This window comes from Rhinichthys klamathensis, unplaced genomic scaffold (assembly GCF_029890125.1).
Source record: "Rhinichthys klamathensis goyatoka isolate OS25496 unplaced genomic scaffold, OSU_Roscu_1.1 h1tg000329l_1, whole genome shotgun sequence".
Lineage (NCBI taxonomy): Eukaryota > Metazoa > Chordata > Actinopteri > Cypriniformes > Leuciscidae > Rhinichthys > Rhinichthys klamathensis.
Genome location: NW_026606844.1, coordinates 271,367 through 288,982, shown reverse-complemented (window position 1 = coordinate 288,982; position 17,616 = coordinate 271,367). Strand labels below are relative to the sequence as shown.

The 17,616-nt window shown below is 36.7% G+C and overlaps 1 protein-coding gene across 12 annotated transcripts in view; it reads right to left on the bottom strand.

Moving 5' to 3' along the window:
• Positions 1 to 17,616, bottom strand: part of nbeab (neurobeachin b) — a 334,783-nt gene that overhangs the window by 153,941 nt on the left and 163,226 nt on the right. For all 12 annotated transcript variants that reach the window (XM_056271937.1, XM_056271943.1, XM_056271940.1 and 9 more), the window contains exon 36: positions 14,487 to 14,653. In XM_056271937.1, coding sequence (XP_056127912.1) covers positions 14,487 to 14,653 — 167 coding nt within the window. The remainder of the gene's footprint in view (positions 1 to 14,486; positions 14,654 to 17,616) is intronic.

Genomic DNA, 17,616 nt, shown 5'->3' with positions numbered 1-17,616 from the left:
TTTTTATCATTGCAGTCACTATAAACTGTAATTATATGGAGATTGCATGAAGATTATAAAAAATGTTTTCCATTTAAAAAAGAATAAAGACATTTTTGGTTGAACTATCCCTTTAAGATCTTTTTTTTTATGCATCCACATGATTAAATCCAAATGAAAAAAAAAAGCTCTGGGATAGCAAAAATAATAAGAACAACTTTATTAATGCCCACAAAGAAAAATGAAAACCAAGAAAATTATAAAAAGAAAAGCCAACATTCTCACTTTATCACAAGGCAGCCATTCCATAAAAAAAAATTATCTTCAGATCCTACCGAGGTGTTTGCCCCAAGCTATGGATTGAATTGAATGGGCCTCTCTCCACTCTGCCATAATATTGAGGCAGTCTAAACAGATTAAAGTGTTACAGCAGGATCACATCACAAAAGCTGCTCCTTGTTGCGTGAATATTATATCTACAAATGTCAAGAAATCAGGAGGCTCAAGGGACTTAACCGAGCTCTGACAGCAACACGAGTGCTCGTTCTCAGTTTAACATCAATCAAGAACGTGTGTGTGTGTGTGTAGGAAACAAAGCCTGTTTGCATACATGAGCGGCATGCCAAAAGTTCATCACTCGCCGGGGTATGAAAAGCAAAGCGCTATGTCTGGGGCTTGTCTGTTGTCAGTCTTTACCTCGAGAGCCAGACAGAGATGTCAAGAGGCGTACGGGCCAGAGTCACGTAAATGACATAGTAAATGCAAGATTACAGCGTGAAAAAAAATGTAAATCCCACTGAGGCAGCCAGGCGATTACCATTTAAGATTAGAACATCCAAAGCTGCATGCGAGTAGGCAATGTAGCGCGCGGCCGCAGGAGAAATCCAAGCACGTACACTTTGAAGATTTCTGAGTTTCCCCTCCCTCAGCGTACATGATGATTTTGATTTGGTTTGACAGCAGTATGTCGGCTGTGTACAGCAATTCAGAGGAAAGCCCAAACATTTTCGTTTTCTTCTTAATAAGGGGATTAGACAAGCACTCGGTATTACAATGAACGATAAACCGAAGGGTGCTCGATGACACCGTTTACATTTCTTCACCCTCTCTTTCCCCTAAAGCATATGCTTTTACTTTGGTGGTGGTTTCCGCAGGATTGGACGGGGGTCCAGTGATACGTTAAACCCTGCGGTCAACATATAGAGCCGGATTTAGTCAGTGCCAAAAGTGCCATGACGTGAGTTTCCTCACCCAGGGTGGTCCAGCTCAAAAGAGGGGTCTTTCCACAGGGAGATTGTGGATGTATACTGTAAACTTTTAACAATTTATTTAGGCCCATTAAAACGGTTACAGCAGTCCTTTTCAAAAGCAACAGCTATATATATATATATAAGCAATATGACACAAGCAGGAATGCTGATTGTGTGTAATTTTACTGTTTGTAATCCACAAAAGAATTAAGGCCAGTTCACACAGAAAGCAATTTTGCCTTTTAAAATTTTAAAATGGCAGACACAGGGCAATAAAATGAAAAAAAGAAGCAAATTTTTTTTTTTAAATGTACTTATTTTAACTTGAGCGGCATGTTTTTAGAATGCTGCGTTATGCGCGAGTTGCTGAAAAAGATGTGAGCAGAAAAGTCAAATATGTCCGTCTACTGCAGAAAAACAGAAAAGCAAGCAACTTGACCCAACAAATGTGTTTTGCTCACTGATACAGAACAAATCGGACGAATGAACGATTCACTAACTCACTAATAGATAGCCACTTGTTCATTCCTGGATGAATCAGTGTTTTAAACCAAAGTCCCTTTAAGACAAGTCATTTGGCGGCCATCTTTGAAGCGCCTCTCGGGCATGCAAGTGCAGCTCCTAACTCTTTAAATGGGGAAACATCAAATTCTCCAAAAGAAGTTCGCCAAGCTTACGATTAAATTTCATATTTGAAATTACCAATGAAATTCTGACAACAACTGTCTCATAAATTTTTGTTCTAAACGCTCAAATAATGACAGAAAATGTCATTTTTCAGGCTGGATCAAGCTAATGAGCATGCGCAGTTGAAGCGTGCGTCTGACTGTTTCTGTAGGCAATACAGAAACTGTTACTGTAGGAGCTTCTAACGGCAGCTGCAATGAAGCATTGACTTTACCAATTGGCGATTGGCTCTTATTTAGAAGAAGGAATTGTTCTGCCATATTGAGCGTTGCACTTTTCCCCATTCAATGGATGAAGCCTTGTAAGGGTAAAGAGGGAAAAATCTGCAAAAGATTTTGCATCAGCTGACCATTAACAATATCAAAGAGGAAAATATCAAAAAAGTGAACTGCTCTATATTCATTCCCTGCCACTGGACTTATCTAGCATTTTTCCAAAATATGTTGAACTCTCATACACTCAACAGTCACAGATTTCCTTACATAGCAGAAGGGAAGACAAAATAACCTTATAAAATCCATACACTAGACAGTTGAGTACATGGTGCATAAGTACACAGTATGTAATTTAGGACAAGTTCAGTAAAAAGTATATTTGATGTTATATCAGCACTTGTTGTATAAATATCAACATTAGCTGTTAGTGCTGTTGTCCAGGAGTCTTTATTGGAGAATAAAAACAGTAATAGGCTACTTAATTGTTTTAGATTTTTAAAAGGAAAGACTATATTCTTGCTGGTCTTCACATTAAAGAGTGGATCCTGATAGTCGTTTCATCTGAATGGCAATCACTCACTGGAATTAGCTTCCGACACGCTCGACTTTACCAATCGTGCGGCTCATGATGACAGCCATAAAGGATGGTGGAGGGCCGGCCCTCCTCGAAAGCGGCTCAAATTTATTAGTCACATCGCCCATCAATCACCCAAATGGATTTCCAACTGCATTTTAAAAGCTAATTTCCCTGCACTGATAACCAAAACTATCAGCCGACCAGCATGCCAGTCATTATTTACTACTGCTTTGGGTCTTTTTTTTTATTTTTATGCATCACAAAAGACTGGTATAAAAATTGTGTGTATCCCCCTCTCTCTACCACACATTAAAAACACTCTCAGAGAGTGAGAACAAGATTTAGGACTCTTGAGTCCATAGGGCATGTGTTGTTTGTGAAAGGTTGTAAAAATTTGACAGCCATGATTCAGTATAAAATGGCAAACTGGGAAATAAAGGAAAGGATAACAATTTAATCTTAAAATACAATATATATAGCTATGTTCTTTTTCTTTTTTTTTGGAAAGCCCAGCTGCAGATATGATATATTGGGCTTTTACACTGGTATTGTGGGGGATTATGGGATGCTGGTTCATGAGATGGATTACCCTGTTACCGTGCTGCTCCGCAGGGCTTGAACGGTCAAAGCAAGCAGACCTTCATTGTACATCTCCAAAGATTCATTTAAGTGGGAGGATTCAGGGGTGCAACTGTTTCTAAGTAGACAGCTGTTTTGACCACCTCTGAGTCTCTTTGGTCTAATAGTCTTCTGAGCGGAGCCTTTTTGAATTAGGCATTGTTCTAACAGACAAAAAAAATAAAAAAATAAAAAATAAACGCATGGAATCCCAATCTCAATCTAAACCACATATAAAGGTGGTTTGAAATTGTTTCAAAATGGTCAAATAATATATTATTATTATTTGGCCTTTGGGACTTGAATTCAAACACAATGTGTAGTGTCTCTTTCCCCGTATGGTTGCATTTGCTATGTAGTAAATATTTGAACATATAGGTTAATGTACAAGTGTTTTTTTGATACAGTATATGCAATAATGCATAAAATACAGTAATATCGCAGGCACTTATTTTGTGGACGGACATGAGCAAAGGCAACATTTTCAGTTGCCCCCTTTTTCTACAGACATTTGCTCAGTTTAGTAGAAGAAAGAAGCTGACTCTACATCACTATGGCAACCGACTGTCTGAACAACTGAATCTGATTTCATCACTTGACACTGAACAGTAATAAAAACAGATATTATTAAACAAATTAGACTTGTTTGCAGGCACTGTGAAAAGGCCTACAGTATGTCTACCCATCCATCCATCCATCCATCCATCCATCCATCCATCTATCTATCTATCTATCTATCTATCTATCTATCTATCTATCTATCTATCTATCTATCTATCTATCTATCTATCTATCTATCTATCATTTGTGTGTATAAATATAGTAATTTTTTATACTGCATGAGTGTGTTTGTATATTTATTTCTGTAAAAACTAGCATAACACACAAATAGAAAGAATAATAAAATAAAAAAATAAATAAAAACAAAAGTATAGTGAATGTCCAACATATAACAGAAAAATAGGGCTTTTAATAAAAAAAAAATATATATATATTTTTTAATGGGGTTCTATTATGCCCTTTTACTTAGTCTTGATTTTGTTTTTGGGCTGTACTAGAATATCCTGTTATGCTTGATTGTTCAAAAAACACATTATCTCTCCTTCCGAAATACGAAATGTGCTGTGATGGGATAGTTGGCCCAGTGTGTTGTGATTGGCAGTGCTTAGACAAGTCCCGCCCCTCCATAACTGCGAATTCTGCTCTACTGTAAATATTAAGGATGGCGGCAATTTCAAAACCAATTCAAGCCCGATTCAGACCCTGACAATGTTAACAAACAAGAGGATCGTCCAGAACATATTTCATGCACGGACTTTGCAAGCACGGATTTCACAGGACGTTTCAGAGTGTTTTTTTTTTTTTTGTCTAATACATTTTAGACCCCGATGTTATAAACAATTTAATCATGATATTTGTTGGAAAACTAAAGTAATACAAACAGTAATCGATCACAAAACCAATGTTAGTTTTCCTAAGGGGCGGTGAACAGTCTTACAAAAGCGAAAGCTTACAAAAGCTACAGTAGACACTATATCAACACTAATGTTGGCTAGCAGGCGAGCGGAGCAACAAAACACGTATAATTGGAACTGTTAATATAGAAAATGCAACTACAAATAATATAAGACATATTTACAAGTTGTGATCCACAAACAACAGATTGTCCCGACAAAGTGGGAACTGCTCCATTTCAGGAGAAGCTTTTGTGCGTAGCCTGCATTGTGGTTCTGGAAGCTGTTCTCTGTAAAATGTGCAGCACACAGAACAACTCTGGGGTTATAATATTCAAGAACAGTGTTTAAAATCAATTTTAACCACTCTAAGTTTGTCAGCCTTAGGAATGTCAAACAAATGAGTTTTGGAAAAGGGATGAAATAAAACAGTCTTTGACATAGCAGCAGCTCAACCAGGCCTCATCCACTTTTTTGCATATTCCGTGGGCAGGGATTATTTAAATAAGTAACATTGTGACTTCACAAAGCCCGGAAAAAACACATTGTAGGCCAAACGAGTCGTTCGTTGTAGTTCTTGGAAAGTGGATTCTGTTAAAAAAAATCTCCCTTTTGAGTGGACTTTGAGCTTTGTAACCTTGCAGATCTTTGTTATGCTCAAATAGCAACATCACACATGAACTGAAGTTGAAAAAGTGCAAAAACATAATAGGACCCCTTTTAAATTACATTTAATAAAGTTAGGTTAAATAAAAACATTTTTAATTATGATATGCCACATATTTTGAATGAATCATATTTTATTGCAAAGATTAATATTTATTTGTTTGGAAAAGTCCCCAAATGCAGATTTTTGTGCCAGATAAAACACTGATAGTGTATTTATAAGTCACTATGGTTTATTTATATATGAAGAGTTTGGTTCCAAAACGCAATAAATCCATTTAGATTAATTTGAGTAAAAATGTGTTTTCTTTACCAAGAAAGTGGAAAGATGAAAACCACTATTTTCTGTTTCAAACTTTCACATAGCATTTGTAGGTCATAAAAAAAAAAAAAAAAAAAAAAAATCCAGGTTTTGATTTTCAAAGATTTATTATAAAAACGGATTATTTTTCCCCCCAAAATGCAATAAATCCTTTTTTTTTTTTTTTAAATGCAATTAATCCATTGAATCAATATAAAAGTTTTTTTTTCATATTGAAACTGTTGAAAATACACAACAACGTAAGTTTATTAGTATAATATTTTTATTAAGAACTGTAAAGAAGATTGAAAACATTTTTCCTCCTCCCGAGTGCCTCATCTTCTTAATCTCCTCACGTAAATGATTCGATTTCGATGCCTTACGTTTCTTACCCACCGGAGAAACAACCACAGGTTCATCAATGCCGTCAAAATTATAAATTTTTTTGTTTGTTTGTTGATCGAAAAGTACAAAATAGATAAGAAAAACTAGGAAGCCGGGTGTATTTAAGGCGCTGCCCGTTACTGTTTACATTGCGTGGAATGGTGCGTTGTGATTGGTTGAGAGCGGATATATCGCATTCTGCAGAGAAGGGAGACTGGCGTTTGTCGCGGTTTGGAAAGAAAGGGAGAAAACATGACAGAATAACAAGGCGGATATCGCATTTTACTTAAAATTAAACATTGACTTTTCAATACCAACCAGATACAATACTGATTTTTGCAGTAACTACTTTTTTTTAAAATGGCGTTTTGGAACCAAACTCTTCATATTACTGTATATAGCATACAATCCACAGTAATCAATTTAGAGTTTGTCAGTTTGTCTGCATGTGCTGTTTTTAATTCATTGGTTTAAGGAGCCCATCCAGAATGATGCCTTTGGCTGGGACACTAAATGAACATTAAATGAACATGTTTAATTGACAGCTCAAGAGAAGAATACAGTCATGATCACGGTCACTGAGGCCATTGATGATTATCTGGAAATAACATCACTACAGATAGTCTCTTGTTGTGGCACATGAGAGAATGGCAGGGAAATTCAATAAGGCACCATTATGTTCTCATTAAATGCATCCATTGGGGACATAAATGGAACATAATTAGTAAAATAGCAGTAATCAGCGACTGGTTTCTATTTTGGGGGTTGCCTGGCTTTACTCAGTGCCACACTGACTCTGTGACGTTACGGCTGCCATTCTTCATGTTCATGACACAAAACACACGCTCAACACTTTCAATCAAGTTAAGCCAAGACGTGCCCTCTCTATTCCCGTCGCATACGTCTGTTTAAAATTTAGCACAACTTCAAACTAATATAGCTTGATCTTTTGGGTTTGACAGCCAAACTCCATTCCAAGATGGAGATTATTTAATATGCTTTTACGATTTTTATTTGAGGCAGTATTCCTCACGGAATTGCACCTCAGATGGAAATTATTTACGCTTGAGGTAGCCTAACTGCAAAAGCCACAAAAAAGGATGCCTCATGCAATATTTCAAAAACAGCTTTTGGTAAACAGATCTTCTCTGAATATATTCTCTATAGCTTGAACTTTTCATCTTTGTCCTGGCTTTCATTTCTTCCAAACGGTGTATATCTAAATCAAAGCCAAATCATATACATAAACACTCCAGAGTATCCAGGCATTTTTCAAGTCTCATCCTTCAAGTTAAACATTTAAATATGATGCAAGTTTTAGTCTTAAAAATAAAGGTGGTAACACGGTGTTTTAACAACGATGCATTATTGGTTCCATAAAGAACCTTAACATTTTAATCATTTAAAGAATTGTTTTCCACTATAAAGAACCATTTATTTAATGAAAAAGTTCCATGGATGTTAAAGTTTCTTCATGGAACCATAAATGCCAATAAAGAACATTGTTTTTATTTCTGATTACATTTTTTCTTTATAATCTTTGAAATGTGACAAAATGTGATACATGTGATAGTCCACAACCCAATCAAATTACTGGACAGAGTATTTTTCCGGTGAGGAAAAGCCTTCATTATGTAGCTGAATAAAACTAAAATACTTGAGCAGACACATAAAAAGCACTTTGGCTGAAGACCGGCAAGGCCTGCACTGCGGGTCACTGCTTTGGATGAAGACAGACGCGGCTGCCTGGGTGAGAGACAGAGTTCTAGTACAGGTCAGGCGTCCCTTCTCGCCCGTTTCGGCGAACCGTCCATCTCTCGTCAAAGACAAAGCCAACGGAGTGGTAAAACTCTAGCAGTCGCGCTCTTTTCTGTTGGAATTGATGATCGTTCCAACGGCCCTCTTTCCAGAGATAATTAGCACAGGCTTTGAGGTTAAGCATGCCTAAGGGGAAGTGACTTTGTGTAGGTCAAAAACAAAAACAGCTTGTAAATGGTGGCCACATGTCTTCAGCTTACCAAACTTTTTGCAACAAAGGAAGCTTCAGTGGAAACTAGCATAGTGGACTTTATTTCAAGTTTATTTCGAGGCTATAGAAACGACAATGAAAGTCATTCGGGGAAAGGTGTGTTTAAGAGTTGTTTTAATATTTTCTCCATCAGTCTTCAAATGTCATTTGAAAGATCATTTGAATCACATTGACTGTTCTCTCCTGCTTTCCCTCATTAGCTTAAAGAAATACTGTAGAACAATTCAGTCACACGCCCTCTTATTTCCCCCCAGTGGAACACCAAAGGACCATTTTTAAAGATTAAGACAGACCATTCAGGACAATTCAAGTCTCTAAAGGTCCAAAATGAACATGTTTGTTCTTTTGAACTTTCTATTCATCAAAGAATCCTGCATAAAATGTATCACAGTTTCCACAAAAATATTAAGCAGCACAACTGTTTTCAGAAGGATCATGTGACACTTCCTGAAGGATCATGCGAGTAATGGCCTGTCTTTAAAGTTTAGGGTCGGTAAGAATTGTTAGTGTTTTTGAGTAGGGTACAACGGGGCTAAAGGCAAAATATATATGTGTGTACTGAACATTTATGGTGCAACAGATTTGGCGTGAAAATAAATCATAAAATTGGTTTATTTTGTTTTTTAAAATCTTATAAATGTATGTCTTTTACCACACGCACAGGTAACTCACCAGCATGGGGCAAAAGGCAAACATTATTTATACAAATACTTTAGCTAAAATATTGTTTTTATAATGTCTATGTTAATACTTTTTTTCTGTTTATTTTGATAAATAAAATAATTCATTTGTGTTCAATAAATATACTGTCATTGAAATATGTTAATACAAAAATATATTTTAAAAAGAAAAGATTCTGAAAGCATTAAATGTGATCCCACAATTTTGGGGGGTCTAAACCCCATAAGAGCAGTATATATTTCCCTTCAATTGCTGCTATTAGATTTGATAACCTTTCAACCACTCCCAGTGAGACTACTTAACCAAGCCATATGTAACTGGAAGGCTCCATTCTATCACCGAGTTATTATCCAGTACGGGACTGCTGCCATCCATCAAACAAGAGACCACGCGCACCGTTATTCAAGGGAAATGGCGCCTCCCCCATTCTCCACCTCCAACAAATCAATTCATGCCACTACTCTCCATCTCTTGACACTGTCTTTTTTCTTCATCTCCCTCCTTACAGTCAACAGAAAAAAGAAAAAAAAAGTAATTATACAAGAGAAAGTGTTGACAATCAATACACAAGTCAGGTTAAGTTAAGGTCTGAGGTGGTCCAGGTATGCTGGTCCTCCATCAGCTGTCCGCTATAGTGCTGACGTTGACAAAGGGCACGAACGCAACACCGGGACGCCTGTCCACTGTGACCGCAGACTTTACATTTTTTTGTCACGGACAGCCATTTTGAAGCAATTAGCACCTGAAAGACTGTTTCAAGCTACGTTAAACTCCAGGAAACGGACGCTAAGAAGAAGTTTTATTGGACACCTAGCACAGTCAGCTACGCGCCACTGCGTGGCAAAAAATGCTGATTGGAAATCGGTGGACGGCAGCTTTATTCAGTGTCACAAGATGCTTGGGAAGAGTGCTGAGACCGAGTGTGTTCTGCACAGCTAGCATGAGAATTTAAACAGACAATGGCTAAGTTTTCATTAGCATACTACCAAACTACTTGTACTGTTATTGGAATACCAAAAGTTTAGACAACTTGGATTAAAAAGAAAAACGCATTATGACTCCACTTCCCGAAGATAGCAACGTAATGCAACACAATGAAGTAATGCGTTTTGTTTTACAAAAGTGTGTAATTTCTGTGCTATTTATTTACTATGGCTATGATAATGGAGGATTGTGAGTGGCATAATAACAAAACTTAATTGAAAACAATTTGGATAGAACATAAATTACACACATTTTAAAATATCCTATTAATCCTATTAATGAGTACAGATAAAATAATGAACTTAATACAGGATTACACAGAGAAAAGGTCAAAGATTTGTGATCTAGTTAATTGATAATGACAAAAATGCGCCTTAGGTTGCCTCCGAATATGACATGAGAATTAGAGAACTGGATAACAGGCCAGTGACATGCAAATAAATGGCTCCATGATTTTTCAATTTCATAGATTTCTTTTCCATCATTAATCCCGACGCCGACGTCTTCTCACTTTTGACACGACTGAACTTTATAATTCACTGGTGGAGGTCGGAGGTCAACAGGAGAGGGAAAGGAAAATAACTCCCTGAGAGGAAAGCGAGAAGAAGAAAAAAATCTGACATCCAATTTTCGACTTGATTTATCAGTGTAAAGCCAAAATTGATAGTGTGTCATTACTGGGCTCAGAGCTGTCTGGCAACGTCCTATCAAAGCCTTCTCCTTCTGATTTAGCAGCACAGATCAATACAACCCTATACTGTTTCAATTTGAGAAGTATTGATTTTCTGATGCCGACTCAATACAGGGGACATTCATCATCAGGCAAGCATAAAGTATGATCGAACTGAAGATTCCTGGGTTGGAGTTGGTTATTTGGCTTTCAGCTCATGCAGCCATTGAAGAATTGCAATGCACCGTTGCATCTTCGCATCTCTTGGTGCGTCATCCCTGACGGATTATTCAATTTTACACAACGGAGAATATTTATTTATCTAATAATGTGCACAATTGCTTCTATATACTGTTTGTTAAAATAGTACAAAAGCATTTACAGTTGCTCCGCAGAAAACAATGGTGAAAATCAAAGGGGTGCTCCGAAGGAGTACCATTTGTGTTTTCAGAAGCCTAAAAGTGAAAACATTATTTCGATCATTTTTCACGTGTCCCTGGGCTGTAGCACAAAGTAAAAGGAGAAAACCAATCGGAGTGCGTTCATGCTTAAAGACGCACACAAACACACTAATACAAATATATTTTCAGGCGGACATGCTAACACACACATATGCAAAGTACACACACACACACACACACATGCTTCAGAACACTGCAGGCTTTCTATTTTACAGAAGCTGCATAAATGGGAAAGTTAATGTAGCATTGAATAAGACTAAGCTGCTCAGCTGTAACAACGCCTTGAGCTCATGAACATATTGCATCATTTTTCTTCTCCAGCAGGTTACCATTAAATTTGAATTTGTTGGAAGTTTTGTGGGACCATTTACAATGTGCCCCAGCTCAATAACCTTTTGTCTCAATGCAAATGTTATGCCTTCCAGGTGGTTTTCATAAATATTTGAATAAGTCTGAATGGTGGCAGAGACTTTCAGCCAATTCACCGTATATATAGATTTTTAGTATGTTTTGTAGTTGGTGTTAGATGCACTTCATTATTATGGCATGAAAGACTTTGAGCCGATGAATTTAAGGCAGCATTTGAGAGTTTCGATACCACAATTATATTATATTATTATATTGTATTCAGAAAATGGTCAGACTACTGTCATTTATGGAGGACTGCCAGTGCCATATTAATAAATAAATTGTTTAATTAACTAAAAAGGTTAATAAATGCAAATTAATGAATTACATTGATAAAGATATTGATACATATATATATATATATATATATATATATATATGTGTATATATATATACTGTATATATATGAACATGGAACTGACAATCTAACATAGTCAGAACCATAATAAATAAAGAAAAAAAATAATAATAATTAATCAATCTGCGAAATAAAACCACATAAAACTATGATTCAAATTAACAATACTTCATTTTTTTTAAAATCAAAATAACAAAAAATATAATAGTGAAAAAACAAATACAAAAGTCTATAAAACAAGGAAAACTAGGCCTACATCAAACATTAGAACAAACCGCAGTGAGTTATATCTTTTCTTTTATACTGTAAGCACACGGGACTTAAAATAAAACTAGGACAACCTTCATATTCAGCTATGAATGGATACAGTGCAGTTACAGCACCGCTAATGTAAGGCTCTGTGTCTGACATCATGTCAAAAAAACAAGTTCTGACAGATACCATTATGGGACGTCTAGAATCTTTGGATTCATCAAAACTGATAACAGAAGTACAATCAGTGAAAGCAGCTGAGCTATGTTCTCTATTTCTACTCACACAGTTCAAGCTGATGTTTCTTATTGAAGTGGGTAAACATGATGCCATCATGGACATTCAACCATCTGCGGTGGATTTCACAAATTTAATTAGAAACCCACAGCCACTGTTTCTGCAAATCGAGCCAATTTGGAAGGCAAATAAGTAATTGTGCTTGGACTGTGTGTGTTTGCGTACACATGTTTGTAAGTGGGCCTTCTGGCTAACAGCCAATGTTGGCAGAGAGAATCTCAATCCAGTGATCATATATATATATATATAAAACTTTTATTGTATATTTAATGCAAATGTGTCATGTGTGTTCACACATTTTTAAATAGCTTAAAACATTTGAAAAATTGTATTGTATTAAAGATGCATTTTCTAAAAATGTCTTATGTTTTAATATTGTTATATTTAGTGTTGCTTTACAAATACATTTGTCTTGTTTGTAGGTATTTTTAGATTCTAACTGGACAAGTAAAACAAATCTTAAGTAGTACATTTTTGTAGTGTATGTCTTCATGGTGTAAGGTAAGTCAAGGTTAAAGCACATTTTAAACACCAGTAATTCAAAGTGCTTTACCTATATGATAAAGTAGAAAAAAAAGAAAAAAACATACACACATTACAATTAAAATATTAAAAGTCACCTAAATAAAAATGAGCATTATATTACTGTGTAATTGCTGGCCCTGTCACCAAGAGGAATTGCTAAATTAATGATTGTTTTCAAAAATGACTGTCATTGGTCAAACAAACAGATAGTCCCACCCCAAACTCATCATTGGTTGAGACACAGACGGCTTACTTATAGCCGTCTCAGCATATTAAACAGCATATTAGCACATGTTAGGAGAAAGTATTGTAATTGTATTAAAAGCATTATATTTAAATTATTACTTTACCACATTCCAAATTGTTGTGAGCTATGGTTGTTGTTTCTTAACTTCCTTCTTGCTCATGATGTTGAGTTAAAACTGTCACTTTGTACAGAATTATGTCTCTAAATCTTGGATTATATTCGGTCTGTTTGTGTGTGTTTGGTGGGAAATGGAACTCAAGTCAGTATTTTTTTAACAGGTCCCTTGAGACCACCGTAACAACTGCCAGGTGCTCCAATGTGACACTGAGAGGGAGCGCTTCACACACACACACACACACACACACACACACACACACACACACACACACACACACACACACACACACACACACACACACACACACACACACACACACACACACACACACACACACACACACACACACACACACACACACACACACACACACACACACACACACACAGCCTGACCACCAGTGATCTGTCTCTGAGGATTCAGTGGCCTGGCCTGGTGTGGTAATTGAGTTTGCTGACCTGTAGACTGACCCGGTTGGAGAGCAAGAAAATGACATTAAATAGGAGTCACATAAAAGGCCAGGCTGTGTGTGTTTGTGTCACAGAGGTAATAGTGTAATACTCGCCCCTAAAAAGACCGTACACAGACCATCAACAGAATACAAGCTATACACATAGTACACAAATACACACACACTTACATCCGCAGGTGTTTCTTCAACTACAGCAGATTTATGTCTCAGGGGTTGAGTTTTTATAAAAGGGACAGATTACAATAATTTTTTTTTTTTATATATATATATATATATATATATGTGATGATCACAACTTGCAAACTTTTCACCATGCATTTCTCTTTTATTTTACACAAAATATTAATTTAAACAGCAATATTACTGTTTTGACTGTATTTTGGTCGATTAAATGCAGCTTTGGTGAGCACAAGAGACTTCTTTCCAAAACATTAAAAAATCTTACCGACCCTAAACATCTGAATGGTAGTGTATGTATATACACATGGAAGTTTGTTAGCAGACTAAATTAAACAAACAAGTCATAATGTGAAAAGTTTATTATAGTTTTATTAAAACTCTACACTGTAAAAAATTATTGTTGGTTTAGCTTAAAAAAGTAAGTAACCCGGTTGCATTAAAATGTTAAGTTCAGTGAAATTAAAATAATTGAGTTCATACAATGAAGGAGATTGGTTTAATCAACAGAAACTCAAAATATTAAGTTATCTGAGCCACATCAATTATCAGCTGATTTGACAAAAGAAAAAAATGAGTGATAACAACTAACTTATTATTTTTTTTTTTTTACAGTGAACAGGCCTAAGAGTGCCCATAGTTGAAGAAACACCCCCACACGTGCACCAAGCTGTACCTCTGTGCTACTGTGCCCCACGCTCCGTGTTTATTGGTGAGGATGTTGAGGATCTTCTGTTTCAGCTGATTGGCTGTCACATGATCACGGTGTTTGGCAGCACTGATGAGGTGATCACACATCGTCTCCTCTTCTTTCCTGTCTGCCGTATACTGTGCGCAGTTAGACTGACCAAAATATGGATGAAAGAAAGAGAGATAGATTAACATCTCCGTCACAATGAATCAGCATACTGAAACCAAGAATGATGCTACTGCATCAAGCAGGACTGAGGGATAGTTCATCCAAAAATGAAAATCCTGTCATCATTTACTCACCCTCCACTACGTTCCAAACCTGCATGACTTTCTTTGTTCTGCAGGACACAAAAGAAGATATTGGGCCCTATCATACATGCTGCGCAATGCAGCGCAAGTGTTTTTTGCTAGTTTCAGCCTGACGCAGTTATCATTTTCTTGTCCTGCGCCACGTTGTTTAAATAGCAAATGCGTTTGCGCCCATTTGTGCGCCCATGGGCGTGTTGGTCTGAAAACGAGGTGTGTTCAGGCGCATTGATGGTGCATTGCTATTTTGAGGAAACTGAAGTCTTAAATCAATGGCAAAGTATTAAATTTTTTTGTTATTTAAAGAGCGCGTTAGTAATATGTGCCTATAGGCGGGTCCACAACGCGCGTACACTCTGCTTATTACACACACAGCAGGGGCACAAAAACTAGCCAAATATTAAAAATAAAAGGATTACAATGTTAAAGATTAATATTGTGTACATAAAGATTGGTGGAATCCGGCTTGTCCCGTCGGTGGTTTGCTTGCGTGCTTTAACCTTGTGCACAAGCAGATCCGTTTGCGCTCTGGAGACGCGTTATGTCTTTCCGCTTGTCGTTAAACTAGCAAAAGTTTAAGCCGTGCGCCGTGCGCTTTAGACCATGCACTTAGATCGTTAGAATAGGGCCCAATATAAAGAAAGTATCAGTGTTATTTTTGTCCATACAAGATACAACAAAAGTCAATGAGGTCCAGTGTTGCTTTAGGACCCTTATTGGCTTTCATTATAAGGACAAAAACTGTTTTCTGCAGAAGAAAGAAAGGTTTGGAATGACTAATTTTTATTTTGGGGTGAACTGTCCCTTTAAGAACCAAGAATGTATTCCATTACTTTACCATTTTAACATATATTGTAGCACTTCCCCGTTTAAAGTTTACTTTGTACACAGACATAATCTTAAACCAGGCACTATAAAAAGCACTGAGACTAAAAGGCCTCTCAGACTAAGGGTGACGTGAAGCAGCCAGCAGACTTTATCTTCTCCACTACAATAAGACTGTCTTCCCACGTGGACCCCAGGGGGGATCTCTTGCTAATATTCAAAATCTAATTTGCTAACACAAGCTGGTGGGGTGCAGGGGAACAGGGAGGAGGGGCGAGACGAAGTAATTGAATTTCCTTCCCTATATTTGAATTCTGTCAGATACTATACCTCGACATATTCTTCAAACGGCCGATAACTCAATCTCCCGGTGTCATCTCGCCTTACTGTGCGCCACGCTGACAAATATCAAACGTTATTTATCACTTCAAGGGAGGATATGAGGGTTGAAAGTGACACCAGCTTAATTGTAAAAATATCTAATCTGCTTACAAAATCTTCAATCTGCAGACGGAGGTAATAAAGAAGAGGAAGAACAAGAAGAGTTGAGAGGCAAGACAACATCTTCCGTTAGCTGGTGACATCGCATATCTAGCGCCTGCTGCGTTTTATCTAGTAGGTCAAGGATCCTCAAGAGCAGTATATAAAACAACCGTCTCAGACAGGCTGTGCGTTCCAGATAAGAAACTCATCACTCCATCACTGCATGTACTCGTGCGTTTCTGAGAAAGAGTGTGTGTATCCCTCATACTGATCATGCACGTGCCTTCAGAGTTTCATATCATAGATGCATGATTCAACAGTAAGTTTTGCTAAACCTTGATTTACATTTGCAGCACCCACTGCATCACTGTCAGAATAGTACAGATAGGCTGATATGATATTCTAAGTAGTTAATGTAACATTAATCTTCACATTTAATATATTACATTTAAGTTATGATGTACACAAGGGAAGGCTGCTTTATGTTGTGAACTAAAGGCTAAAGCATGCTATTAACGGACACCATTGTCTCTTTGGTAAAAGTATCTTTTCATGAATACATTTATAATTCTATTCTATTCTATTTTTCCTCTAAACACTGTGCCTTACTTTTCAGAGGGGGCAAATGAATAATTTAGGGAACAGTTATTACATTTCTGTTGTAATTGGTATAAAACATTGATATAAATCTCTGTTAGCCATTGTTTTGTAAAGCCATGTTTTTTTACATAATAAATACAGTAGGCTATAAACAGTCAGTTGTAATTGGTATAAAATAAAATAATATTAATACAAATCCCCTTCAGTCATGACTATATTCACAATTCATCCTGTCCTCAAACGCTTCATATATATATAACGCGATTTCAACCGAGAGGTCAATGTGAGTTTGAATAGTCTCACATTGACATTACAGTACAGAATGGCTCTTTCGGCATCATCCTGAATATTGTATAAGCATTTGTTTCATGAGTCATAGAACGGAAGAGAGGCTCTCAGGAGTGTGTGTAAATGTCACATCCATTTGAATTTCCCGGCAAAAAGTCCTTCACATAAAAATCACTCTACAGGCTTTCAAAGACGATCTACTGTCGGAGGTCGGGGAAGGTCTCGTTTTATAACATTAAGTTTCAAGCGGTTCACAAATTGACAATAAAAAAGCGATTAATACATGAGAATTCTTGAATATAGCCCCTTTAACTGACAGAAGTACTAATGTTAAGACCATTTTCTATTTTCATAATAGTTTAAAATGAGACATGAATACAATCACTAAAAAATTGTTCCTGACTTTTCCAGAGGGTGCTTAAACATAATTTTGGGAAGGGTTATTCAATTTCTCTCTACTGAGCTAATATATGTGGATTAATCCCCTTTAGAAGGCATGAGCAAAGGATTATGGGCCACCCCCACTGATAGCTTTACTAGAGATTTCCTCTCTCGTGCTGTTTCTGATTCTCGAAAACAGATTTTATTGTAGATTATTCATGTTTCATATG